Genomic DNA, 27,805 nt, shown 5'->3' on the forward strand with positions numbered 1-27,805 from the left:
AATGTTTTGTCTGAACACAGTCATACACACAAACATATATGGAGCCGTGTAAAACACTCCTATATTACGTCCTATGTGAAGGGAAGGAGACGGGTTCCTTTAGGAAGAATGCTCTGTAATACAAAAGAAATGAAGCCATTCCTGTTGTATTTTGCAGAGGGGGAAGAAACCTTCTGATCTTTAGAAGTAGGACAGAATATATAATGGCCACTAGCCATGAATACAAATATGAACATTATTTATTTTTGTAGCTGAGGTCATTGCAAAATACGTAAAGCAGAATGAAATATATTACACAGTTAAAATAATTAGTGAAACAAGGCGTTCTGCTTGCTCCCCCAAATAATTAAACTTATCCCCAGAAACCTTTCTTAAACTGACACTATAATAGCACAGCAGGCCACTTTTTCAAAGGTGTAGAGGGATCTGTCCCTTAATAAAAAGTTAATCAGATACCCAACCAATCTGTCAACTGGGAGATTTAAATCCTTGAACAAGAATGCTCTTAGGTCCTTGTAGACTGGGCAAACCAGTAAGTAGTGGGGCAAATCTTCAGTGACGTAACCTCCATGTGGGCAAACTCTTTGTAAGGAATCCTGCAGTGGCAGTCTTCAACTATGGCAGAGTGCTCAGACTGGAAGGTCGGTGGTTCAAATCCCCGCAACGGAGTGAGCTCCCGTTGCTTGGTCCCAGCTCCTGCCAACCTAGCAGTTCGAAAGCATGCCAGTGCAAGTAGATGAATACTTACCACTACGGCAGGGAGGTAAATGGCATTTCTGTGTGCTCTGGCTTCCATCACGATGTTCTGTTGTAGTTTAGTCATGCTGGCTACATGACCTGGAAAGCTGTCTGTGGACAAATGCCGGCTCCCTTGGCCTGAAGTGAGATGAGCGCCACAACCCCATAGTTGCCTTTGACTGGACTTAACCGTCCAGGGGTCCTTTCCCTTTTCTCTTTTTCCTACCTCCTCTGTCGGAGGCAGAATGCCTCTGAATACCTGTTGCTGGAAGTCATAGCTGTGGAGAGTGTTGTTCTGCTGAGGTTCTGCGTATGAGTTTCCCATGGGCATTTGATTGGCCACTGGCACGAGAAAATGCTAGACTGCCTGTGCCTTTGGTCTGAGATACAGCAGGGCCCTACTTATCTTCTACATTCTTTTACAGAAAAAAGTTGCTCCTAACAGTCGTAGGAAAGTACGAATTCTTCCGAAACGTTAATCCGAAGCTTTGTTTGCTTGTTTTCTAGGAGGAGGCTAGCACCTCTCCTTCCCCCGGTACGCGAGGCCCTGTTCAGCAGCAAAATTCCTCAGGTATTCCGTTCTGTTACGCGCTGCTCTCCCTTTGAAAGCAGTCAGCAAGTAGGTCAGTGGTGGAGCCTGACTTCACCATTCTGGTACTGAACAAGCAGCCCATGGAGAGGACTGGGGGCTGCATAAAAACACAGAAGTTGCAGGAAGCCTAGAGGATTCTGGGTGGACTCTCTGGCCGGGGGGGGGGGGTAGTCCCAGGTTCAATAGATAAATCTTTTTTTTTTTAATGTCAAGTGTTTTACTTCTCAGCTAATCATGAATAGCAATTTAGCAACATTTTTTTGCTAACCATCACTGATGAACATCTTACAACTTGAAAGCGCCTTCTGAAGGATTCAATAAAAATATGCAGATTTATTTATTTTTCTTGCACATTCTGGGGTAACATAATATTGATCTATGGAATCATTTGTATATTACAGGAACTTAAATACAACCAATCTCCATTAATAGATAAATCTTGGTTTGTTTCCAAGCTTAATGCTACAAACGAGTTACTGGCATATCGTTGCCCCAGTCACTCTGGGCAGCTTCCAACATAATACAGAGACTTAATAAAACGCTAAGCATTAAAAACTGCCCTATACAGGGCTGTTGTTTGTTTGTTGTTATGATAATGATGTGGAAGAGGGGGAAAGCACCACAGAGCCAAGCTCTCTTTGGTTCACTTTGCATGGGTTTCTTTTTTAAGCAGATGCTGGAAAGAAGCCTTGGGAGAGAAGCAACTCTGTGGAAAAACCTGTCACTGCGCTACTCTCTAGGTGAGCTGCAGGGTCTCCCTTTGTGGGTCCACCAGCATGAATTGGAATGTGCGCATGCCGCAGCTGCATGCGCTCATGTCATATCCTCTCTCACCATAGAAATTCATCAGTGGGGAGGAGTCCTGAACCAAAGAGCCCCATTCAGTTCCAACCAACCTTTAGGTAACTGCTCTAGCTCCTCTCTCTCCTCTTTGCGGCTTATCCGTTGCGAATTCACGCAAATCCTTTCGTTCATCAGCTAACTTCCTGCCGGCCTTCATGCAACTTGCCACTATGTCCGCTTCCCTGCCGTTGAGCAAACGTTGGTCTCGACAACTTTTGCGTAGAGACGAAGCTCCCCCCCCCCCCCAAATACTACAGTGCTAGTTTGCACATTTCTGCAAAGCGTGCTAAGCTATACGTTATGTAGCCCTCTGACGATGCAGTACATTTTTTGAGAGCCAAACGACGCATTATATTGAATGCATAGTTTGGCACTGTGTGATGTTACAAGAAGAAGAAGAAGAAGAGAAGAAGAAGAAGAGGAGGAGGAGGGGGAAGAAGAAAGCAAAACCTTAAATAGCAGCCCAGGGGTAGTGGTGGTCTCATCAGAATCAGGTTTGTGGAATGGTTTGTTTCATCAGAATCAGGTTTGTGGAATGGTTTGTGGACGCGGGTGGCGCTGTGGGTTAAAGCCTCAGTGCCTAGGGCTTGCCAATCGAAAGGTCGGCGGTTCGAATCCCCGCGGCGGGGTGCGCTCCCGTTGTTCGGTCCCAGCGCCTGCCAACCTAGCAGTTCGAAATCACTCTCGGGTGCAAGTAGATAAATAGGAACCGCTTACTAGCGGGAAGGTAAACGGCGTTTCCGTGTGCGGCTCTGACTTGCCAGAGCAGCGATGTCACGCTGGCCACGTGACCCGGAAGTGTCTTCGGTCAGCGCTGGCCCCCGGCCTCTTTGAGTGAGATGGGCGCACAACCCTAGAGTCTGCCAAGACTGGCCCGTACGGGCAGGGGTAGCTTTACCTTTACCTTGTTTTAGCTCTGTCCTCCTGTGTCTACTTGCTGATGAAAATTCTGCCCCAAGGCTGCAATTTGTCACAGGAGTGTGTGGAGCTGTCCCCGCATGATAGCCTTAAAGGGAACTATAACACCACAAGCGGCGACTTCAATTCCTTGCCAAAGTGCAGCTTCCAGGAGCAATTTTTGTTGGGATCATTTTATTTGTTTGTTTATTCTACCATATGTTTTTCAAAGAGGTTTTCGTGGGGTGGGGGGGGTGAGGAATAGGAAACATATACCGTATTTTCCACTTTATAAGACGCACCAGACCATAAGATGCACCTAGTTTTTGGAAGAGGAAAACAAGAAAAAAAATATTCTGAATCCCTGGTTGCTGTGGATGTCCTGGCTTATGGGCAGTGGCGTAGCGTGGGGGGTGCAGGGGGGGCCAGCTGCACCGGGCGCAACATCTGGGGGGGGCGCTCGCACTCGCAGCTCTCTGAGTGCTAAAATCCACGGGTTAGGGGGCGCAAATTACTTGCCTTGCCCCGGGTGCTGACAACCCATGCTATGCCACTGCTTATGGGATAGCCGTGTGCAGCCTCTCCCGGGCAAGGGAAGCTTTCATCCCTTTAAAGAGCACGCCTGCATTCGCTCCATAAGAAGCACACACATTTCCCCTTACTTTTTAGGAGGGGAAAAGTGCATCTTTTAGAGCGAAAAATATGGTAATATGCAAAATTTAAAATATAGAGTAATAGATTGTTGGCGCAAAATTCATGGTGCAAAACCCTCCTAAAATAAAGCTGTGTTAAGCTGGCTAGCATGGTGCTGCAAGAAGGAAAGGGTTTGGATGTAACACTAAGCCTGCTAGCCTGTGGTTTGTTTCCAGCTCCAGGAACAAAGGAGCAAAGTGGGGACTACTTCAGTCTTCGGGCAGCTCATGCACAAGCTAATTTTCCTAAGCATGGCTTAGGGTGACTGTTACACCCAAGCATGGCCAGTGTGTGGTTTTATGAGTGTGTGGCTTCATCTTTGGGTGAAGGGCACTATCCAAATTTTAATAATAATAATAATAATAATAATAATAATAATAATAATAATAATATCATCACATCCTGCAAAAACTGGCCACATAGTTTGGCCTTCCTTTTTGCACCTGGCAACTCGTAAAACCATTCTTCATGCACTGCACAGTGTTGGCCACATGAGGTCCTCCTGCCTCAAGCTCTGCAACAAGTAGTGCCCAAATGCTTAAGAAGTGGCCGTTGTGTGTAGATGACGGCACTCTTTCCTGTTGGTACGTCAAGCCACGTATGACTGAAAAGCGGGAGGCGGAGGGAAACAAGGGCAGGTATGCCTGGGAGAGGAGAAAGTATTAAAACCGCTTTCTGGGTTGTGTTTTCAAACGTGGCATGGTCAATCATTAACAGCAGTGAAAGGGCTTTGCTGTAAAGTAGTCATAGAAACTATCTGGATTAGCATTACAGTTTTTTTTAAAAAAAATAATCAAATCCTCACGTACCCTGATGCATTTCGGCTCACTCCTCCCCCTTTTCCAGTGCGTTCTCCTCTTGGGAACGGACGTCTTTCGGGTGACGCACGGTGGATGCTTCTTAGCGCTGCTTGCTTAGCAAGATCATGCTGGCTGCTGAGCGCTTCCCGGTGATGCAAGAGGGAGCGGTGGAGGGTCAAAGCAATTAACCCCTCATGAGCTCCTTCCACCTGCTTTTATGCACCTCTTTGTGCAAGGAAGAATGGCCAACATCATGGCCAGTGGCTTTAGAAAACGTTGGGGAATGTTCCTCTTTGTTTTATTTTGTTCCTCTCTTTTTCAAGGATGAAACCTGCAAGCAGCAGCAATGACGTGGCCATGGACACCTTAGATTTTGATCGCATGAAACAAGTGAGTTGGGAGTTTTGCACACAGAAATAATAATAATAATAATAATAATAATAATAATAATAATAATTTATTATTTATACCCCGCACATCTGGCTGAGTTTCCCCAGCCACTCTGGGCGGCTTCCAATAGAGTGTTAAAAACAATACAGCATTAAATATTAAAAACCTTCCCTAAACAGGGCTGCCTTCAGATGTCTTTTAAAGATAAGATAGCTACATATTTCCTTCACATCTGAAGGGAGGACATTCCACAGGGCGGGCGCCACTACCGAGAAGGCCCTCTGTCTGGTTCCCTGTAACCTCATTTCTCTCAATGAGGGAACCACCAGAAGGCCCTCGGTGCTGGATCTGGTTGCAGATAAGAGCAGTTTTTCATTTATTCTTTGGGTTACAGCTTCTTGCTGTAAATAAGAACATAGGAAGTAGCCTTGTTATACCAGGTCAGGCCTATTACCTCGGTTTAAGAACAGCCCTGTTTACGAACAATCGGTTTATGAGATCCAGAAAACCGGAAGTAGTGTCCCGGTTTGCGAACTTTACCTTGGTCTGAGAACGGAAGCCGAACAGTGGAAGGGCACTGGTGGCAGGAGGCCTCATTAGGGAAAGGGCGCCTCGGTTTAAGAACAGTTTCAGTTTAAGAATGGACTTCCGGAACGGATTAAGTTCGTAAACTGAGGTACCACTGTATTGGCGACTTTTATCGGCAACAGTTCTGTGTAATCCTGGGCAGACATAGAACCTGCAGCCTTACTCCAAAGTTTATGATAGGTGCTATACCAACACTTTCACCATAATAAACTGGAAAACAAGTACACGTCCACACATGGCTGCTTCAAAGTCAGTGACTGATAAAAACAATTCTGCATCTCATGCAAGCGATCTCATGCAACATAGAAGGAGGAGTTTAGATTTGATATCCCGCTTTTCACTCCCTTTAAGGAGTCTCAAAGCGGCTAACATTCTCCTTTCCCTTCCTCCCCCACAACAAACACTCTGTGAGGTGAGTGAGGCTGAGAGACTTCAAAGAAGTGTGACTAGCCCAAGGTCACCCAGCAGCTGCATGTGGAGGAGCGGGGAAGCGAACCCGGTTCCCCAGATTACGAGTCTACCGCTCTTAACCACTACACCACACTGGCTGTCATAGGGACCAGTTAAGTGCTTTGTTAGGAGAAGTTCCATTTATACCAATGCAAAGGACCTTTCTTTCTTTCTTTCTTTCTTTCTTTCTTTCATTCTTTCAGAGGACATTTTAATTTTTTAACTTCTTCTTGTCTTTCAAGGAAATATTGGAGGAAGTTGTAAAAGAATTACACAAAGTAAAAGAAGAGATAATCGATGGTAAGAAGCGAGGAGGGGTGGTTGGGCATGAAATGCATTTCTCACATTGGCCAAGGGTGGAATTGCAGAGTTGGAAGGTACCTCAAAGGTCACCTAACCCAGCGCAGGAAGCCCATTGCTACAGCCTCCCTAATAGGTGCCCATCCATCCTCTGCTTACAAACTTGCCTATCACTTTCTGAGAGTCCACCTCCACCTGAGGTTGTCTGTTTCACCGTTCAACTGCTTGACCAGTAATCCAGGTGCGTGAGCATTCTAGAACTGTAGAATTGGAAGGGGACCCTGAGGATCATCTAGTCCAGGGGTCGGCAAACTAAGGCCCATGGGCCCCCGCCGCCCGCTTGTTCAGCTCCCGTGCGCCATGCTGAACCAGCGCGGAGCAGGGACCGCCTTCCGTGACGCTGGGCAGCTTCCCATTGGCCGCAGGAAGCTCCTGCAACCAGTGGGATGCTGCGCACGCCTCCTCCTCGCTGGAAGGAGCGTTGGCGCATGTGTGTGTGCGCTCTGGCGCACCATGGCGTCTGCGGGACCGTGAACTGGCCCAAGCTGCAAAAACTTTGCCGACCCCTGATCCAGTCCAAGCCCTTGCAATGTAAGAATATGCAGCTGTCCCATACAGGGATTGAACCTGCCACCTTGGCGTTATCGGCACCATGCCCTAACCAACTAAGCTATCAAACTCTCTAGTGTGCTGAGATGCCTTTGCTTAAATATGGAGTGTATGTATAAGACACATTGATAATTGCTTTTATTGCATGACGCTCAAGCCGGCCCGTTCACCTTCCCACATCCAGTCCTGGGAACTGGGAGTGCGGGTGAAAACACTGCAAATTACCTCTTAGGACAGGAATAGCCAGCATGGTGCCCTCTGGTTGCTGTAGATAACAAGTCTAACATCCCTGACCATCGGCTATATTGGCTGCGGATGATGGGATTTGTGGTCCGTATCCGAAGGGCGCCATGTTGACTACCCCTGTATTTGCAATTCCTAGCCCAGTACCCACAACGAAATATCATTCCCATGGAGAAGGAAATACAATTAAGTCTCCCCAGAGAGACACCTGGAATAGTCTTTTTTCTGCCACTCGGTCCGGAACGTTTGTGAATCCTGTGCCACAGAGAAAGGTCAGCAGAGCCTCATGTCTTGATAAAAATCCAGTTTTGCGCCCGTGTTTATATTTGCTCTCGCTGCCACATCAGCCCTGCCTTACACACACAACTGAACAGCCTTGCCTTGGCATCCTTCCAGGGCAACCCTTGCCGCTCAATATATTGCTTAAACCAGGGGTGGCTTACCTGCGACTCTCCCATCATCCCATCTGCTGTGAGCCAGATGTGGGCAGTCTATGATGCTGTTGGACTCCATCTCCCATCAGCCCCTGCCAGACAGCCAGGACAGTGGTCAGAGGTGCTGGGAGTTCGTAGAGAATTGTAGAGTTCGAAGGGATATACCCCCAAGGGTCATCTAGTCCAGTGTTCCCCAACCTTGGGCCTCCAGCTGTTTTTGGACTACAATTCCCATCATCCTTGACCACTGGTCTTGCTAGTGAGCGATGATGGGAGTTGTAGTCCAAAAACAGCTGGAGGCCCGAGGTTGGGGAACACTGATCTAGTCCAACCCCCCTGAAATGCAGAGCCATGGTCCGGCAACATCTGGAGGGGCCACAGGTAAGCCAGCCTTGAATTAAGCAGAAAGGGAAGGATGGTGTAGATACTGCCTTCAAAAATTTAAAGCATCACACGCACACACCCAAAACGAATAGCTGGAACTGTAGTTTAAGGGTGCTGGGAATTGTAGCTCTGTTGGGGTTAAGCTACAGCTCCCAAGGTGCTTCAGGTGTATGGTTGTGTGTGCACAGCTAGGATATGTACCGTCCTTCTCTTGCTGCTGTTGCCGCCACCTTTGTAATCTTAACCACTTCCCAAAATATAGTCAGTGGTCTTTAGCTTAGGTGTGAAGCTATGACAGTATAGTGCTTTGACCATAAGCTCTGGCTTATTCCCTTTTTTTATTGTTTCCTCTTTTTTTCAGCCATCAGGCAAGAGTTGAGTAGAATCAGCACGACATAATGGCCATGGAACCATCTAGAAGCCACATAGGATGTGAAAGGCAACTGGATTGTTTCCGAACATCAAAAGACCATGCAAGATGGTGAAAGAGGACACCTGGCTCTGTCTTTTGTTCTTAAATCCTTTTTATTAGCAGACTCAGCAGACTTTGAGGCTTGCTGCTGCCTTGGATTTGCTTCATTTAAAAAAAAAACAGAGAGAGAGAGAGAGAAGTCTTAAAATCTTAAAAAAAAGAAAATATTAAAATTTAAATTTCTGGATTTTTTAAAATTTCATCTGACAATGCACATCAGAGTTGGTCAGCCTTTTTTGTATTTTGTATTTGCTTATTTAAATGTATGACTTTTTTTTAGTATATAGTAGGTAAGGAAACACGTGAACCATTCGCTTTTACTAGATGACTTCAGAGTAATTTTACTGGTAGACTGCAATGTAAATGAAGACCTTTTTTTTTTTTTTTTGCCAACAAAACCTTATTTGTGGCATCACCTGAAGAGGCCGAATGATGCCCAGCTGTCAGACAGCAAGTCCCTGGTCTCAGAGCTATCACAATATTACAGCGGTACATCATTGCTTCACAGTATCTGTGTTCATATTGGTAATAAACTGTTCATTGTCCATGTGGCATTGCTTGGCTTTTCTTTCATCCCGCTGCAGCACACTTGGACTCCACTGTGCTTCTTAGAAAAATCAGGGGTAACCGTACCCTGGAACTAATCTGGCTCCCCCAGAGCATTTTGTTTCTGGTCCCTGGTGGTGCTAGAAAAATGGGGTATTGTAAGAAGTACAGTTGTTTACACTTTGATGTTGCGATGGCCCAAACTGACCATGCAAGGAACTTCACTAACCCCATCACCTAAGCAAAGTACCATCATAATCATCACAAACTGGAAGATCCACATTATAAATTGCATATATGCCGTGTGGTCTCTGAAACCACCCCCACTTTGTGTAGAAACAGCCCTATGCACCACTAAGGGCCTTGTTGCTGGTGTCACCTCCAGGGGCTTCCCAACCGGCAATGACCCGTGACGGGGCCTTTTCAGTGGTAGTTCCCCATTTGTGGAATGTTTCCCAAACTTGGGTCTCCAACTGTTTGTGGACTACAACTCCCATCATCGCTAGTTAGCAGGCCCGGTGGTCACAGATGATGGGAACTGTAGTCCAAAAAGAGCTGGAGTTTGGGAAACCCTGATCTAGTCCAACCCTCTGCAATGCAGGACTCTTTTGCCCAGCATGGGGCTCAAACCCACAACCCTGAGATTAAGAGCCTTATGCTCTACTGAGCTGTCCCCGCTTGATAATTACAGTAATCCCCAGGAGTCTGTGTTATCCAGGGGAACGATCATATGATGCATGTTTGCAGGGTGTAATTAAGAATTATTTTTCCCCTAATGCAGGCATCTTCAGTCTTTTCCCATATATTTGCATGGTAGTAGCGCTCCCTGTTGCAAGCCACCTTGGGTCAGGCTGTGACCCACTAGTGAGTCCTGGTTCTGCCACTGTTGTCCTTGGACATGCTCCCCTAACCCTCCAGTCCTTTCTGGAGGGGCAGGCAGAGAACATGAGGTCTCTGAAGAGAAACAATTTGATCCTGATATTCTAGCATCTTCGGGGGCCGGCGGAAGAGCAAGAGACTTCTCAGCTGGAGGGCTACTCTTGTGTGTCTGTCCATAGGTCTCCCTGTTTGTTATGAGAAGGAAAGTGTCTCACCTCTCCCTTGAAACAACCCTGGAATATAGATGTTGAGCTCACAGATCTCCCTGTGCCTAACCATGTCTGATGAGCAATGAAGTTCAAAGCATCAGGAGACCAGGGTGAGCCGGGCTGTCAAACAGCCTAGCAGATAATAAAAGAAAAAGGTCTGTTAATTTTTTAAAAACTACTATACATTTTCAGGCGCTTCCCACTGGCTTCATTGTAATATTTCTTCATATCCAAGTTACAAAAACTCCTTGGGTGTCAGAAATATAACATCAGCTCTTATGTGGTTACTGGGCACACTCTGTTCAGAGAACAGACTCGTTTATGTTTGCTTGGATGGGGGAAGTATACAGAGTGCAAAGGTCCATTAAGCTTATAAAGGGGGAAAGGGCAGAGTCCGCAGCTATCGAGAGTCTGATGCCAGCTTGCATACTCTCTTCACCCTTGAGTAAGGACCGATGGAGTCGTCAAAAACGAAGTCCCAGAGAACTCGAACCCAAGACTGGTGCTGAGGCAGGGTGTCATAATATTCTGCTGCTATCTTCTTTACCTGCAGGAGCAAAAGGAAATTTTTGTCCACTGTTCTTTTATCTGTGAAACATCTATCTTAGAATGCATTTGGACATGAGGTTTGCTGCTTATAATGCTAGCACTTCAGTCCTGGTTTCTAATGCTGCTTTAAAGTGGCAGTACCTGCTGTGTTATGAAACTCTGGCCTTTGACCAAGAGCGCCGTGTCACCCTAAATTTCATTCACACCAGTGAGTGTGGTGTGACACAACAGCTGACGCTTGTGGATGTGTTGCCACCCTTTATGCACATGAACACTTCTGTTCTCCCATGATTTACCCATTGAAACGGCAGGAAAGAACTGCATGCCAAAAAAACAAAAAACACCCAACCCTTGAATTTTGACACATGCAAACCGAGCCCAAAACTCCTGTGTTTTTCTGAGTTAACAGGCTTGCAAGCTGGGGTCCCGTCCCCCCCGGAAGCAGTTAACGAGGAAATGTGTGCTAAATTTCTGCAGTGGCTTTTACGTGGCATGACAGATGATGTAAAAACGCTAAAATTGTCGTGTAAGAAAACGTCCGGAAAACGGAATAGAGTGCTGTCTGGATGCAGGCTAATAGGATTTATACCAAGAGTAAACCCAATGAACAAATCAAAGCGACCCAGATTACTTTTGAGAGCGAAGAGATTTTTCATGGTTCATACACCCTGGAATTCAAATCCCATTGCAGTCGGTCGAGGGGAGAAGGGAAGAGGGAAGGGAAACGTCCTGTTGGATTCCTCATCCTTTGGCCTCGAGGAGCTAGCAGGGCTCTGAATGTGGCAGAGCAAGAATCTCCCTCACACCATGGCAGCATAGCAACCTAACCTGAGCATTCATTTGACAGAACCGGGGCAGTCAGATAATTTAGATGATTAAGTCTGCGGGCCAACTTTGAAAGCTGGATAAGTCCCATCTACCTGCTCATCACCTGACACCGGGCGATAACTTCAAAGGAGAGAGCTCTGGGGCTGGGCTTTCTGCATCCATCAGAGGACTGGCACAGAGAGCCTTCCCTTCTGAAGTCCATTGGTAAGACATTTGAAAACTATGGAGAGTCACGGAGGCAAAACCATGTACAACAATAACAAGAAGGCTCTGCCTTTCCTTTTGCCACCTTAACAGTCAATGATATACATTTGCCACCAAATACTGCATTTCATAAAATCACAGAAGGGTAGAGCTGGAAGGGGCCATGAGGGTCGACTAGTCCAGGCCCTGCAAAGCAGGAATCCTTTGCCCAACGTTGGGGTCAAAACCACAACCCTGAGATTAAGAGTGTCATGCTCTATCAACGGAGCTATCTCAGTGCGCCATCAGGAACAAGCAGGAAGAAGACCATGCCAAGGAAACAGTGATAAGGATATTACTGGCTTCGAACGGGTTATAAAGCTTGTTCTGGAACTTTGCAATTAAGAAAAATCACTGGGCTGGCAGAATCCGACTTGTCTATCTACATTTGTGTGCAGCAACTGTTATTGCAGAAGCCAGTTGATTTGTCACTGCAGAAAGGCACTCATTTAATAAGTTACTTATTTGTCCCCAGGGCAATAACCTGCCTGAAAGTATGACAAGCCCTATTGTATTGCTTGGGGGGGTGGGGGGAGCCGATCGCACCACATTCCACAAAGTAGCTGATAAGACTGGGCTCTGTTTGGAATATGTGCACAGGAAAAGGGAAGGGGCCAGCTTCTGAGCTAAAGAATTGAACGCACGACTGCAGTTTATATACCCGGATTTGTGTCTTTTTAAACATACATCGGGGTGGGTGCGTGTCAACTGGGACCACTGCACATGGGGAAGACAGGTTACTTTTTTTATTTAAAAAAATCTTTCCTCCTGTATCGCAGTCCCAATGAAAATCCCCTTTCCCAAAGCAGCTTTTCTTGAAGATACTAGCTTTTGGGTGTAGGGTACATAATGCAAGCCACAGAACTCCCTGCATGCCACAGAACTGGGTGTGTGTGGGTGTGGGTGTGTGGGTGTATGTCCAAGTAAATTATGCTCAAATTAAAGAATCAAAATCAGTCGTGCTCACATATTTGCATGAAGTCTATTGAATGAGTTGAACTAACATTGGGTCTGTATCCCTCTTATAACAAAAGCCAGCTACCTAAAAAAACCCACCTTGCTGTGCTTATGGGGAGAGCATTGGTCACACGAAGGTCTGTGTTTGTTTTTCCTTTTCCCCTCCTCAACTGCTATTTAAACAGACGCAGAAACAAAATGGAGCACTGCTACACAGACATACAAGAAGAATGTGCATGCATTTGACCATTCATCCACCTTGACCCTTAGTCTGTTACAGCAAAAAAAGCAAAAACAAAAGGGAGTCTAGAGATGCATTGTGCCTTCTGAGGACTGCAACACACCTTTGTAAAAGTGTTGCTCAACCACGTTTCCTTTCCCAGCCTATTCTTTTTATCCACTTTTTCCACAACATGCAAAATCTTATAAACCTCCATCATGTCACCTCTTGTTTGCTTTTTCCCTAAGCACTGCAACCTTTCTCCTTAGGGGAGTTGCGCTTTTCTGGACCCTGATGATAAATGACACTTAACTGGTTACAGGCTGTTATTGTTTTGCTGTGCTTTTATTTCACGAACGTGTGCTTATATATACTACTAAACTTAATAAAAAAAGATCTGGGAAAAAGCAGCACAGAGTGTCTTGAGGTTGCATCTATTTGCCAGTACAGTGGTACCTCGGGTTACGTACGCTTCAGGTTACATACGCTTCAGGTTACAGACTCCGCTAACCCAGAAATAGTGCCTCGGGTTAAGAACTTTGCTTCAGGATGAGAACAGCAATTGTGCGGCAGCGGCAGCGGGAGGCCCCATTAGTTAAAGTGGTACCTCAGGTTAAGAACAGTTTCAGGTTAAGAATGGACCTCCAGAACAAATTAAGTTCTCAATCCGAGGTACCACTGTACAGTGGTACCTCTGGTTGCGAACGGGATCTGTTCCGGAGGCCCATTCGCAACATGAAAAGAACGCAACCCGCAGCAGCGCATCTGTGCACGCACAGGTCGCGATTCGCCGCTTCTGCGCATGCACGTGACGTCATTTTGTGCCTCTGCACATGCGCAAGCGGCGAAACCCAGAAGTAACCCTTTCCGGTACTTCTGGGTCACCGCAGGACGTAACCTAAAAGAACGTAACATGAAGAACGTAACATGAACGTAACATGAGGTATGACTGTAGTAACATAAAGGTAAAGGGAGCCCTGACCATTAGGTCCAGTCACGAACAACTCTGGGCTCATCTCGCTCTATAGGCCGAGGGAGCCAGCGTTTGTCCGCAGACAGCTTCCGGGTCATGTGGCCATCATGACTAAACCGCTTCTGGAAAACCGGAGCAGTGCACGGAAACGCTGTTTACCTTCCTGCCGGAGCAGTACCTATTTATCTACTTGCACTTTTTGGCGTGCTTTTGAACTGCTAGGTTGGCAGGAGCTGGGACTGAGCAATGAGAGCTCACCCCATCACAGGGATTTGAACTGCCGATTGGCAAGTCCTAGGCCTATAATTCTCCTCACTGCCCTCAGATTCCTATGAACGCATCTTTCCTAAGGCCTAATCGCCCTGTATCAGGAAGTTTTTGATGTTTGAGGTTTTATTATGTTTTTATATGTGCTGTAAGCCGCCCAGAGTAGCTGCTATCATCATCATCATCCCACCATCCCTGACCACTCGTTTTGCTAGCTAGGGAAGATGGAGGTTGTAGTCCAAAAACAGCTGAAGACCCAAGTTTGGGAAACGCTGATCTAGAGTGTGCTTGGGTTTAAACCAGCTACAAAACAGTGTCTGCATTCACTTACTTTATGCTGTATATTTAAATACCATTATTCCCACTGCATCCCCCCGAGCAGCGATGACATTAAGGTGCAGGTATGAGCAGGGAAGCTCCCAAACACAACAACGCTGGCTTATCGCATTTTGAGGTTAATGCATGCTACTGTCTAAATAGATGCCTTCCTATCAGGTCGTTAAGTCCAGAGTCTAAAATTACCTAACTGCACCACCACTTCTAATTTCAGGATTCAAGAGCCACTTTTCTTTCATAAGCTGCATATGTAAACTAGCTTCACAACCTTTGGCTCGTCCAGATGTTGCTGAACCACAACTCCCATCATCCCTTGCCACTGGCCATGCTTGCTTGGAGCCAAAGGGTGTTGTATTTCAGCAACACCCAGAGAGCCAAACCGGTTTGCAAGGGTCAAAAACTCTAGAGCTTACCATTGGCAGCTTAGATCCAGGAACGCTGGGGAAATCATGGTGCTCCATATGATAGCCCACGTTAAAGGTGATCCAGTTGAGGGGTCCGTAGTAGGAATACGTTTCATACCCTTTCAGGAACATATAGTGTTCTGCTATGAAGTGCCCCGAAAAAGGGTGCAAGCCCATGCAAAGCAACGTCCCTGATATTAAATAAACAACAGGCTTCAAACCCCACAGGTAGTAGATGATCAAGTTGACAGAGAACTGGGCCAAAGCGTTAAGTATTTCCATCTCTGTAATTGTTTTGGGGTTGATGTAGAGCGGTCTCAAGACATAGAAAAGGGGCTGGAAGACAAGCCAGATCATCTTCCGAAAGGGAGTGCAGAAGAACCAGCCCTCAAAGTCTGTGGGGATGTCCACATCCAACGAGTCTCCGCCAAGGTATCGGTGGTGGTCGATGTGGTACTTCTTGAAGGAGGCCGAGTAGGGGAGTCCAATGGGCAAGTTGGCAAAGACGGCAAACCACCGGTTCCACTTGATTTGCTTGTTGCCAAAGGCCACGTTGTGGGAGATGTCGTGGATGGCCAGGGTCATGGAGTGGTTGATGCAGCCCCCGAAAGCATAGGCCCAGAAGAAGATCCACTTCCAGGAAAGGTCTCTCACAAGGTAGCAGGCCAGAAGCTGGGTGAACACCATCCCCGTCACTATCCATTTCAAGTAGGGATCTGGCCCCATGAGAGACTTGATGGCTGGGTACTTCGCTGAGGAGGAAAAAAAACGTTAGGACAAATGTAGCCCAACTGCCTGGCATCCAATCGTGGAATTGTGGTGCCAACTAGACAAATCCCTCTGCCCCTAATATCCATCAGGCTACCTACCCGACATAAACCAGGCCTCCACGAAGGTCTGGCCCACCCATTAGGCAAAGTGAGGCAACTGCCTCAGGCAGTAGGCTCCACAGAGGCAGCAGATCTGGCCTCCAAGGAATACATTGCCTGCTGATGCCACCACGGTGGCAGCAATGGCTGTGGCGTATTCCTTGGAGGCTGGACTTCTTGTCTCTCCGGCAAACACCCCACCGCCCTCCATTCTGCCAGTACAGCATCATCACAGTGAATAGGAGCTGCTGGTCTCCTCCCACCCATAGGGAAGAAGTGTTGGGGGCTGCCCTGCCTGGTGTGGTTCAGAACAGGCCTCTTTCTCCCCAAGCTTCTGGTGAATGGTGGCTAAGCAATGTTTTCAAACAGACAAGTGAATAGATGTTGACAGGATGGGATGAGAATGGGAGAATCCAGCAGCTCCTTTCCAGCTCCCCATCGCTTTGCAGCTCCCTGCATGGAAGGGGGACTGGTAGAAGAAGAATCCTGCCAGAATTAGAGACAGATGTGCAGCACAGTGGTGGGAATCAGAAAAGTTGTTGCCTGGACTCCCTCTAGTGGCATCCAAGAATAGAGCCGTGGAGGAGAAAATCCCACGTAGCCAAGAGCTCTCTGCACATTTAATTCTCAGCATCAAGGTAGCCCTTCTATTTTTTCAATAAGCCTCCCTCTAGTTGGTATTCCTGTCTCTTTGGCTGCCAGGACTGAAATGACACCATTCCATTCAGCAGCTGCCCCATCAAGTTCAGACCATCCAAATGCCCCTATTTTCCTTTTTTTAAAAAAAATAATATTTATTAGAAGTTTAAAAGTTACGGGGGGGGGGGGAGAGCACAAGAAAAAAAAGAGAAAAAAAGTGAAAAATACATAAAAAGAGAACAAAAAACACAATACATCAAAACACAAAAAACAAAAAACAATTAAAAACACATCCAATATTTATCCTTATATTTCATTAACTTATTTCCTCGACCTCCTCACACCTCCCTTTTTTGTATTCCAGTTATTAACTATATCAGCAAATCCTTTCCATCTTACACTTCTATCATTTAGTTATCTTCATTTGTTTTAACCTCATCTTACCATCAAAACCTTAAAATTTATTTATACTTAACTCCTTATAATATTTCTACTAAAGTCATGTAATTTCATTCCAACATTTCCTAACATTCATTAATTTTACAATATTTCTCTAAATAGATTTTAATTTTTCCCCCCCAATCTTCTTCCACCATCTCTTCTCCCTGGTGTCGGATTCTGTCAGTCCTTTCTATCAGTTCTATATAGCCCATCAACCTGGTGATCTTCTATCCAAGGCTCTTAACTCTTCTCCATGTCCCTTCTGCAGGTCTTCTTCATATTTATGTGTACATTTTACTTTATCTTCTGCTGAGCTTGTTCTTAGTTTCCTTCCTTTGGTACCGAGGAGTAGGTCCCGGGGAATTCCATCTTGACAGTTCCTTTATTCCTTCTCGACAGGTCAACTCCATAGTCAGGACTAAAGTCCAAAAGATGTTTCAGGGCATGCTCCAAAGTCCCTTCAAGGCTAAAGGCCTCCACAACTCCAATTTCCCCCTGGCCCAGATCCGAATCACAAAGTCCAGAGCATCCCTTCATAAGGGAGTCTGTCCAACTTTCCTTCTCCAATCCAAGCAGGACACCATCTCTCCAAATCTGACTTTCAAACAAATGCCCCTATTTTCCAGGGACATCTCTGATTAAAAGAAGCCATCCTGGTTTCTGATTTGACCCCGGAATGTCCCACTTTTCCTTAGGATGTCCCTGTTTTCATCAGAGAAATATTGGAGGATGTGGAGTTATCTGACCCCGAGCCATCTGAAGGGAAGTTTTTTTTTTAATGTTTAATGTTTTATTGTGTTTTTACATGTGTTGGAAGCCGCCCAGAGTGGCTGGGACAACCCAGTAAGATGTGTGGGGTATAAATAGTAAAATAATCATGATGGAATGGGAGGTCCCTATTTTCATCGGAGAAATGTTGGAGGGTATGCAAGTTACAATTAGTGCTCCTTTCCCTGGTCTAGACCTCCTCACAGGGTATATTGGCACCCAGAGTGCAGTCCCAGCATTTAAAAAATAAATAAAACAATTGTGGATTCTGAGTTACTGAAGTGAAACTTGAATTGCAGGCTAGCTAAACTTGCTGAAAATAAAATAATGGCCTAGTTTGTCATAAGGCAGGTTCTTGTGTCCCATGGAGGTTCTGTACAGCCAGCTTGTTTTTATCTGCTATAATCACCTGAGGACCTTCTCTGTGTGCCCCATCCATGGGGGGACCAGAGGGTGGAAAAGTCTACATAAGACACTCAAAAACCCCTAAAAACTCTGAAACCCCATTTTAAAATACAATATACTCCTATAGAGACTCCTTATACTGCGTTTAAAACTAATTAATTATAATAATTAATGCTAATTAATGATATGATAATATTAATTAATATTAATATGCTAATTAATGATAATATTAAATGTGATGATGATAATAATCCATTGTGACAATATACTTGTTGCATCAAATACATGCCTCTTGAGGAAAAGGTGACAGGGAAAATTCCTTACAATCATCATTTGTTTTTGTTTTTTAAAAAGAAATTATTATTATTTCATTGCATTCCCTGTGATTTGAGTTGGCTTTACTTATCTCTCTTTACTTCGCTTGCTCACATGAGCCAATTACTGTTCAGGTGAGGCTCGCAAGCTTTAAAAGTAGTCGGCTGCATCCTAGGACAAAAGCAAAGGGGCAGAGTACCTGCAATAAATGTCTGATTCTTTCTTTTCCGTTCTTTTGGCTCGTTGTGATTATAAAAGCATCGAAGTGTTAGTGCAGGGTGTGGCCACTGATCCCTCTGTTGAAACTGAGCAACCAGTGTCCGAGAGGCCGTGCCGTTAAACCTAACGAAATTAGTTGCCTCACATCCTCTGACCACTGATGCTGCAATTGCACGCAATTCAAATGGTAGTGAAATCTTTAGTCAAATGGAGTCCCTTAAGGGAACAGGTGAGGGACCTTTGGGGCTCGGCTCTGCCCACAATGAAAGCAGGAGATCAATGGGGCTTGACAGCACCACACCCAAGCAGGGCTTGCTTGCACAGAACCCTTTGTGGTGCTTTAAAGAGGAAAATCTGCTTTGCCTTACACAGGTGGGGCAGCTGTGCGGAGGCTGGGGGAAGTGGCCATGCAGGCTAAATTTGAACATTCGGTTTGGCTGGAGGTTTCCCATCCCTGCTTAAGAGAATAGTAGTTGGTTTTAATTATTCTTATTTCGGATGGTTTAAATCATTCTTTTTGTAAGAAGCTTTGAGGTTGTTGTTGTTGTTTACAATGAAACCTTATATAAATTCAGATAAATAAATAAAATGCCAAGTTTTCCAAGCCTTGATTTACAAAGGACATGCATCAGCCTGATTCTGATTTTTTTTGTTTTTTCCTGACATTTCTGGTTCCCTCCCCCCCCCCATTTTTATTTTTTATTTTGACAAAGTAATAATCATAAATAAGTAAGAATAAAAATGTGCACTCCACCACCGACACCATTCCATTGCAACGATCCAACCTCCCAAAATTTCAACACCTCTTGCGAAGGTTTGACCCAGGGGTCAGCAACCCGCGGCTCCGGAGCCGCATGTGGCTCTTTTACACCTTTGCCGCGGCTCCAGGGCGGATACTAGCGAGAGGAGGAGGCGCATTGTGCGCCCCGACACTCCCCACGGGGACGGGCTCTGTACTGGCTGTGACGTCGCATGGGGGCGATGCGTGCGTCAGTCACGCACTGTCCCGATGTCACCTTCCCGCTCGCTGTCAGATCACGGCTCCAGAGATATATTTGTTTTAAATGTCGCAATGGTTTTGCGGCTCCCAGTTGTTTTTTTCTTCGGAAACAGGTCCAAGTGGCTCTTTTTGTCTTAAAGGTTGCAGACCCCTGGACCCCTTTACGTTGTAACAGTACAAATTCCTTCCATATCTCCTCAAAATCATTTCTCTTGTGTATTCTCTCTCTTACCTCAACGGCACAGAAATCACTGGGTTAAAGTTGACCGAAAGTCCAAAGGTAGCATTATTGTCAATTTACAACGGGGTGGAAGGTTTGCAAGCTATGAAGAACATGCTCACATATTTTATTGATAGCTGCATGAATCATGATAGCTAGGAAGTGGAAGAGGCAAGCAGAATATAAAATGGAAGAATGGTATAAAGAGGTGTGGGATATAGGCTTTTAATGATAAATTACCATGAGCCTGATTCTGTTTTGGTAAATGACGCGGAACATATTTTTTCAAAGACTGGCTCTTCAGAAATGTCTGGCATGTCTAAATTACAGTGGTACCTCGGGTTACATATGCTTCAGGTTACAGACACTTCAGGTTACAGACTCCGCTAACCCAGAAATAGTGCTTCAGGTTAAGAACTTTGCTTCAGGATGAGAACAGAAATTGTGCTCCGGCGGCGCGGCAGCAGCAGGAGGCCCCATTAGCTAAAGTGGTGCTTCAGGTTAAGAACAGTTTCAGGTTAAGTACGGACCTCTGGAACGAATTAAGTACTTAACCCAAGGTACCACTGTATCTGTGTGTACTGCCCTCCCCCTTTTTTCCCACCTCTCTCCCCCCCCAATCTCATAATGCCTATGACAGCAATGTCTCACACACAAAGCAGCTGACCTACAGGAAGGACTCTGTGAACTGAAAACAGAGATGTTATATGTAGCTTTGTTATCCATGAAAATCTTTCAATAAAAACAGTTTTTTTTTAATAATCATAAAAATATATCTGTATATATGTGCATGTGCACATACATGCATGTGAGTCTATGCAGTGTGGAGTGGTCCTGTTTAGCCTTCCAGCCAGCCATGCCCTACTCCAGGATACTCCATTTGATTTCTCCACCCACCTGGTTTTCCATTTCCCCCAGCCAGGCAATAATCAGTCAGTCTTCCCTACTCATTAGGCTGTTTGGAGTGTGCATTTCATTTCCCAGCTGCCCTAGCTATCTGCCTGAATCTAAGAGAACGAGGGAGGTGCATTTATCTGCCTGGCACCAGAACCAGGGGTAACCCCCAAACCAGCTAAGGGGGCAGCTTGACGTAGTTTTTAGCACTTCCGAATGACCACTGCCAGGTGACATTTGATTGCAGGGGAGTTCATGATGCAAAGTCCATCTGGGAGAAAACCACGCTTAAGGCTCCTAATGTCAGCACTGCCTGGGCTCAGAGACATGTGCTAGCAGTTGTTGAGCCCAGCCTGTCTACTCTGACTGACAGCAGCTCTCCAAGCCCTCACAAACAGGACGGATCTAGGAACTAATAGCTGGGGAAACACCAAGATTTACAGGGTTTAAGGGGGAAATGCTAAGAGGGATGCCCCCAAAAGGCAACCAAAATGGTCAAAGGCCTGGAAACGATGCCTTATGAGGAACGGCTAAGGGAGCTGGGCATGTTTAGCCTGGTGAAGAGGAGGTTAAGGGGTGATATGATAGCCATGTTCAAATATATAAAAGGATGTCACATAGAGGAGGGAGAAAGGTTGTTTTCTGCTGCTCCAGAGAAGCGGACACGGAGCAATGGATCCAAACTACAAGAAAGAAGATTCCACCTAAACATTAGGAAGAACTTCCTGACAGTAAGAGCTGTTCGACAGTGGAATTTGCTGCCAAGGAGTGTGGTGGAGTCTCCTTTTTTGGAGGTCTTTAAGCAGAGGCTTGACAACCATATGTCAGGAGTGCTCTGATGGTGTTTCCTGCTTGGCAGGGGGTTGGACTCGATGGCCCTTGTGGTCTCTTCCAACTCTATGATTCTATGAAAACAGTCCAACAAGGACAGTGACCTTGGAATGCTGACTGCAGGTGGGACATGAAAATGGAGTAGAGCATCTTGGAACTGAGGGTGGCTGGCAGGCTAGAACTTGGAACATTCTGTCGCAGGTCCCAAGAGATGGTGCAAGATTACCTGATGTAATCAAACGATGGGCGCAGCCTTAAAAGACTCATTCCTCATTTTTTGTTTTTGTATGTTGCTTTGAGTTTTCTTTCCTGGGGGAAAGCGACCAATTAATATAATAAGGTAAAGGTAAAGGGACCCCTGACCATTAGGTCCAGTCGTGGCCGACTCTGGGGTTGCGGCGCTTTATCTTGCTTTATTGGCCGAGGGAGCCGACGTACAGCTTCCAGGTCATGTGGCCAGCATGACTAAGCCGCTTCTGGCGAACCAGAGCAGCACACGGAAACGCCGTTTACCTTCCCGCCGGAGCGGTACCTATTGATCTACTTGCACTTTGACGTGCTTTCGAACCTAGGTAGGCAGGAGCAGGGACCGAGCAACAGGAGCTCACCCCGTCACGGGGATTCGAACCTCCAACCTTCTGATCGGCAACTCCTAGGCTCTGTGGTTTAACCCACAGCGCCACCAGCGTCCCAATAAATATAATAAGCAATAATAATTGCTCATTATTTAAATTTCACCAGCAGGGACACAGTCCATTACATAGGAGCCAACGTCTGCGGCTGTGCTGAGTCATGTATTTGCTTATGTAGGGTGGAAGTGACCTGGGTCCCCCCAAATTTTTTATTCTAGTTGGCACCCCTGATCCTGTACATGGCAACTGAGAAGTAAGCCTCACTGAGTCCAGTGGGGCTTACTCCCAGGTAAGGATTGCAGTGCAATGTGAATCAGGATGATATCTTTAAATCGCCGAGGGCTGGTTTGAACCCAAGTCACCCCATTTCTAAAACTAGTCCCCTAGATACGGATCGCTGTACCGTAAACATGCAAAAAAGAGTTGAAAATGCAAAACTAGCCCTCGGGTTAGGACACAGCAGAATAAAATGGCCCCTGCCGGCGGGGGGATAACAAAGTGTGTTTTGCATAGTGTACCGTGTTGCAATTTCCCATGTCATGTTATGGGAATCGATAAAGGAAGGAAGGAAAGTATGGCAGAGGTTGGGCAATTTTTCACTGCACCCACAGGCTATAAGAAAGGGGGAAAAGCCACATCTATTTAGCTATGGGTGTGGCTGGGCAGGACTTTGAATAGCTACAGAACCTGACCTGAAGACTAAAAAAGTCAGGTGCAGTGATCAGATTAGGTCTGTGGAGAGAGCTGGGCAGCTTTGAAGCAGTCACTGCCTCCCATGATAATCTGACTCATCAGCCAACTGAACTGTGTACAGGGTTCTACTCTGACCTCCCTGGAGGAGGAAAGGTATGGGACACACGGACACACACACATATACATATGTGCGCACAACAAGAATAACAAAAAATATATATGCCTCCATCCTTATTTCACAGGGAAAGTGTCTCTGAATGTTACCAGAACTGTCTCTCAGTAACCAACTTGGAGAAGTGGTTTTCAGAGGCAACATTTTGTGCTTTCTAGGAACATTTTCAAAAAGGAACACTGGCTGTCGGAAACTGGATGGCGAGACTATGGGGAAATAGGGGGTGAGGGGTGCACCCCAACCTGGGAATTTCCTTCCTTCCTTCCTTCCTTCCTTCCTTCCTTCCTTCCTTAGCTTTCCATGACAAGCAAGAATTATCCAGGTGAGTCCCCCCCCCCCCGCCCATTGCGTACAAATGCATGAAGAGAAAAGACTTCACCCGTGGGATTTCTGCTTGTCACACAGCAACCCAGGAGGAAAGTTTGCAACCTGAAGCCTGGCAGAGATGGGGGAGAGAGAGAGAGACAGTTCGCTATGCCGTGTATTTATGGATCTATAAGGAAATGCGAGAAAGAGAAGCGGAGAAGAAGATGCAAACTGGACATGACAGGAAACGCTGCCTGCCTAAGGCGTCGTCGGAGCCAGGATTTGCCCCCATCAAAGCCCTCCTTTCCGCGCCAGGACCCTGGAGCTGTTCGGAAAGCAACAGCAACGAAAAGAGAACCCGCAAGCATGTGCAGAGTTCATTACCTTCACACACAGCCAGCCCTCCGAGCAACACACATGGCTGCAGCCAGGATTTATGTCGGGGTGGTGGTGGACAGAACCGACGTATCTGAGAAGAGGTTGCTCAGATTGTTATATATTTTTATTTATCTACTTTATTTGGAGGGGGAAGTTGCCCCCCTGCCCCCGACCACACCCCATCCACCCCTGGGATTAAAAGTCAAAGCGATTTTGACAGAGGGCCTGATCCTGGCGGAGAATTAACCCCTAACGCCGCCCGTTTTTAGGAGGAAAGAGGTCTGGAGCAAGAAAGTAGAGGGTGGTGGGAAAACGAGGCGGGCAGTGACCTCCCAGGGGGATCCCGAGGACGGCTCACCTAAGATCTCTTTCCTGCGCTGCGTGTGAGGCTGCTCCGTGTAAACCCACTCGAAATCCTCGCGGGTAACCCTGTTGCCCATCGCTGCCGCTGCCGCTGCACCTGCCTGCTCGACGGCCAAGCGCGGGGGCTTTTATCTCCTCCGTCCACCTGAGGGGCGGGGCCAAGAGGTGGCTCCGCCCCCTTCGCCAACTCGCCTGCCTCGTTAGCCTCGTGGTGATGCGGGATAGAAGCGGCCGCGGACTGGAGCGCGCTCGCTGCGTGTCAGGCGCGCCACGAGGAGCCCCGGGGCCCGCGGAGGCTTATGCGCGGCAAGCGGATTTGAGAAGCCTTAAAAATAATAATAAAACAGGCTTTTTCACGATTTTCAGCTGGGAATGTGCTGTCAGAGGCGAGCTGGTATGCAATCTGCGGGCTTCCTGTAGCGCGCGCGCCTCCCTGAACGAGATCCAACCTTTATTGCAAGCTTGATGGGATTTGCGCACTGCGCGCGCATGGATAGGATTGATGGGTTGATTTTCGGTTATATTTGTCCTGCTTTTAAGCTTTTGCTTTTTGCATCTCGGTTGTCTGCGGATCTGGGGAATGTGCAATAATGACGTTAGCTTTTGGGAGAAGCCCCCCGGTGTGCATTGGTTAAAGGATCAGATGCTAAACGGGTGGGGGTGGGAGAGAATGTTGCAAGGAATCCTCTTGAAGTGTTTAGGGGCCTTGCCAAGGAGAAAGGTGGGGGAAGAACCAGATCTGCTGTATTGTCTCGCCCATCTCTTCCCAGAAGTAAGTAAGTAAGTAAGGAAGTAAGTAAGTAAGTAAGTAAGTAAGTAAGTAAGTAAGTAAGAAATAAATAAATAAATAAATAAATAAATAATACCCCACCCATCTGGCTGGGTTTCCCCAGCCACTCTGGGCGGCTTTCAGCATATATAAAAACATTGTAAGAAATGCCAAAGCGTCATTTTGCTAGGCTTCTTCCATGATTTGAAAGCCATAAATGAAAAGAAACTTACATCAAGTAAAAAATGAATAAGGTAAGCTGAGTCTGGCATCACTTTTTATGTTCAGTTAGGAATATGGAGAGCCAGTTATGCGGTACAGAGACCTGATTATACAATGTGGTAGAATAAATGTGTATGCAATGCCTTTCCCCGTTACAGATGATAAAATGTCCCTGCAGGAATCTGGCAGCAGATAAGCTTTAAAGTTTTTGACCTTTTAGTAGACAAACCTGTTCACATTTTCCCAACAGACGAGCAGCTAAAGGACCACCAAAGGCACAAAGACTACCCCAAAATTATTTTAGATTTTAATTATTATATGTTAATTCATTATATTTATTTTCATATTTACATTTCTAAAATTTTGGAATGCCACTAAATAAAAGAACCTCTGGCATGCATACGTAGGCATGATTTAAGTTAGTCCTCAACATGTATAAGAATCACTCAAGGAACATAAATTATCAGGACTAAAATGTTGTGAGACACTTGCCTTCTGAGTCATGCTAAATTGCGACAGGTTGTTGAAGATAAAAGCAATCTTTTCCTAAACGTTTTCAGGGAATTCTTATGTTCACTGGGGCATACTCCCTTATTTCCCAGATTGTTGCTTGTAAGGGCAAAGCAGAAACAGGAGGAAGCAAAGTCACACAAAATTTTAAAAAGCTCAACTTCTCTTCACCACCACTAAAAGCGAATAGTCAGACCACCATTTGTCTCTACAAAACCAGGCTAGCTGCTGTGGAAAGAGCTTTGGGTTTTTTAGTATTGCGATCTGTGCTGACTCTACCTGCCCTTGGTTCGTATTCTGCCTACCATAGGCTAACGTGTCCTTTGCCTTATGAGCCCCAGCTGCCACAGGGAAGTGTGGATGCAGCCTGTGGATCAAAGAATCACAGTATTGTATAGTTGGATGGTACCCCAATGGTCATCTAGTCCAGCCCCCCTTGCAATTCTGGAATCTCAACAGAAGCATCCATGATGGCCAGCCAACCTCTGCTTAAAGACCTCCAAGGAAGGAGAGTCCACAACCTCCTGAGGGAATCTGTTCCACTGTTGAATAGCTCTTACTGTCAGAAAGTTCTTCTTGAGGTTTAGTCGGAATCTCCTTTCATGTAACTTGAATCCATTGGTTTGGGTTCTTGGGTTGAAATAAATGACAGACGAGTGACAAGTGTCATACGGGAGGCATCTCTCGAGCAAGTCTCAGAGAGTCCCTTTTATTGAATATTACAGCATTGCCACGTATGTGCTTGTTGCTGATTGGTTAACACAAGGACAAAGCAAGGGTTGCATATAGGCTGCATATAGGCATTAATCATCAATAGATTAAAGGTTTGGGAAAGGAACACAGAGTTAGACAGGTATGAAAACCTCCTTGTTAAACCGTTACTATTGATTGATATTTGCATTCATAGATGTGGTTAGCCGCGCATTAAGAACAGGAACAGAACAAGTCACAGTACGATGTTTCATGAACTTAATATGAACTGAACATTCTAGGCAGAAACAAAACATCCCATCATTGGGTCCTACCCTCCAGAGCAGCAGAAAATAAGGTTGCTCCATCCTCCATGGGACAGCCCTTGAGATATTCCATATCTCCTCTGAGTCTCCTCTTTTCCAGGCTAAACATCCTCAACCGTAGTGATACTGCCATGTTTCACTGTCACAGTGTTGACACAGCACTTCACGTTTCATTTAGATCAAGGCTAGGGGCCCTCAGACCTGGGAGCCAACGGTGGCCTCCAGTCCTTGCCATCCGGCCCCCAGAACCATTCCCAGACCACACCCCCTTTCCCCAATCCACGACCCTCACCAGCCATACTTCATACTCTCCTTGAAGGTCCTTGCCTGTCTGGAATGTGTCCTTGGACTCTTGCTTGTCCACATGGCAGATAGAGTGTGTGTAGAAAGGGAGAGGGTGTTCTGTACAAAGGGAAACTTTGCATCAATTGCTTCACTCACATGGGCCTCACTCACTCACATGGGTGCAACCCACCCTTGGGCTGCAGAAGATTCCCTTCCCCTGATTCAGATGTTAAAAAGTGCATTGAAACTGAACCTTGAGGCAGCTGATAGGTTCATTCATTCATTCACAGGAGCCAAACACTGATCTTCAGCACCAACACTGATCTTCAGCACCAGACGCATGGGTAGGCAAACTAAGTCCCGGGGGGCTGAATCCGGACCAATTGCTTTTTAAATCCAGCCCGCGGACAGTCCAGGAATCAGCGTGTTTTTACATGAGTAGAATGTGTGCTTTTATTTAAAACACATCTCTGGGTTATTTGTGGGGCCTGCCTGATGTTTCTTACATGAGTGGAATGTGTGCTTTTACAATGGTACCTCGGGTTAAGTACTTAATTCGTTCCAGAGGTCTGTACTTAACCTGAATGTTCTTAACCTGAAGCACCACTTTAGCTAATGGGGCCTCCTGCTGCTGCTGCTGCCACGCCGCCGGAGCACAATTTCTGTTCTCATCCTGAAGCAAAGTTCTTAACCTGTGATGGGATGTTTTGTTTCTGCCTAGAATGTTCAGTTCATATGTTCATGAAACATCGTACCGTGACTTGTTCCTGTTCTGAATGTGCGGCTGACCACATCTATGGAAGGTGATGGTGATCTTAATCACTTAGTTTAATAATGAGTATATCAATCATTTAGTGATAGTTTAATAAGGAGGTTTTCATACCTGTCTAACTCTGTGTTCCTTTCCCAACCCTTTAATCTATTGATGATTAATGCCTATAGGCAGCCTATATGCAACCCTTGCTTTGTCCTTGTGTTTAACCAATCAGCAACAAGCACATACGTGGCAATGCT

At 46.1% G+C, this 27,805-nt stretch overlaps 2 protein-coding genes across 29 annotated transcripts in view; one reads left to right on the forward strand and one right to left on the reverse strand.

The window, feature by feature from the left end:
* The window catches only part of EVL (Enah/Vasp-like), a 150,838-nt gene extending 141,860 nt beyond the window's left edge, over positions 1-8,978 (forward strand). For 9 of the 28 annotated variants that reach the window (XM_083435681.1, XM_083435670.1, XM_083435675.1 and 6 more), the window contains 6 exons: positions 1,246-1,309; positions 2,001-2,070; positions 2,170-2,232; positions 4,887-4,953; positions 6,234-6,291; positions 8,323-8,978. In XM_083435681.1, the coding sequence (XP_083291807.1) occupies positions 1,246-1,309; positions 2,001-2,070; positions 2,170-2,232; positions 4,887-4,953; positions 6,234-6,291; positions 8,323-8,360 (360 nt within the window). In that variant the 3' untranslated portion in view covers positions 8,361-8,978. The remainder of the gene's footprint in view (positions 1-1,245; positions 1,310-2,000; positions 2,071-2,169; positions 2,233-4,886; positions 4,954-6,233; positions 6,292-8,322) is intronic. The other 19 variants (XM_083435656.1, XM_083435657.1, XM_083435673.1 and 16 more) reach the window with 3 other exon arrangements.
* Positions 8,468-24,109, reverse strand: DEGS2 (delta 4-desaturase, sphingolipid 2). The gene is made up of 3 exons (XM_083439316.1): positions 23,985-24,109; positions 14,854-15,596; positions 8,468-10,614 (listed from the first exon to the last, which is right to left on the reverse strand). The coding sequence occupies exons 1-3, from the start codon at positions 24,064-24,066 to the stop codon at positions 10,468-10,470; spliced, it is 972 nt and encodes a 323-aa protein (XP_083295442.1). The 5' UTR covers positions 24,067-24,109; the 3' UTR covers positions 8,468-10,467.
* Between the last annotated feature and the right edge of the window lie 3,696 nt (positions 24,110-27,805).

The sequence above is a fragment of the Podarcis tiliguerta genome (genome assembly GCF_965153285.1).
Source record: "Podarcis tiliguerta genome assembly, chromosome: 1".
Lineage (NCBI taxonomy): Eukaryota > Metazoa > Chordata > Lepidosauria > Squamata > Lacertidae > Podarcis > Podarcis tiliguerta.

Bases quoted from the DNA above. Each gene is read 5' to 3' on its own strand.
- DEGS2 (XM_083439316.1), bottom strand. From the start codon at position 24,066: ATGGGCAACAGGGTTACCCGCGAGGATTTCGAGTGGGTTTACACGGAG. The intron at 15,597-23,984 runs GTGAGCCGTCCT...TTTCCTCCTCAG, and splicing joins GCGCAGGAAAGAGATCTTAG to CGAAGTACCCAGCCATCAAG. The intron at 10,615-14,853 runs GTAAGCTCTAGA...TTGCTCCTGCAG, and splicing joins CTGGATCTAAGCTGCCAATG to GTAAAGAAGATAGCAGCAGA.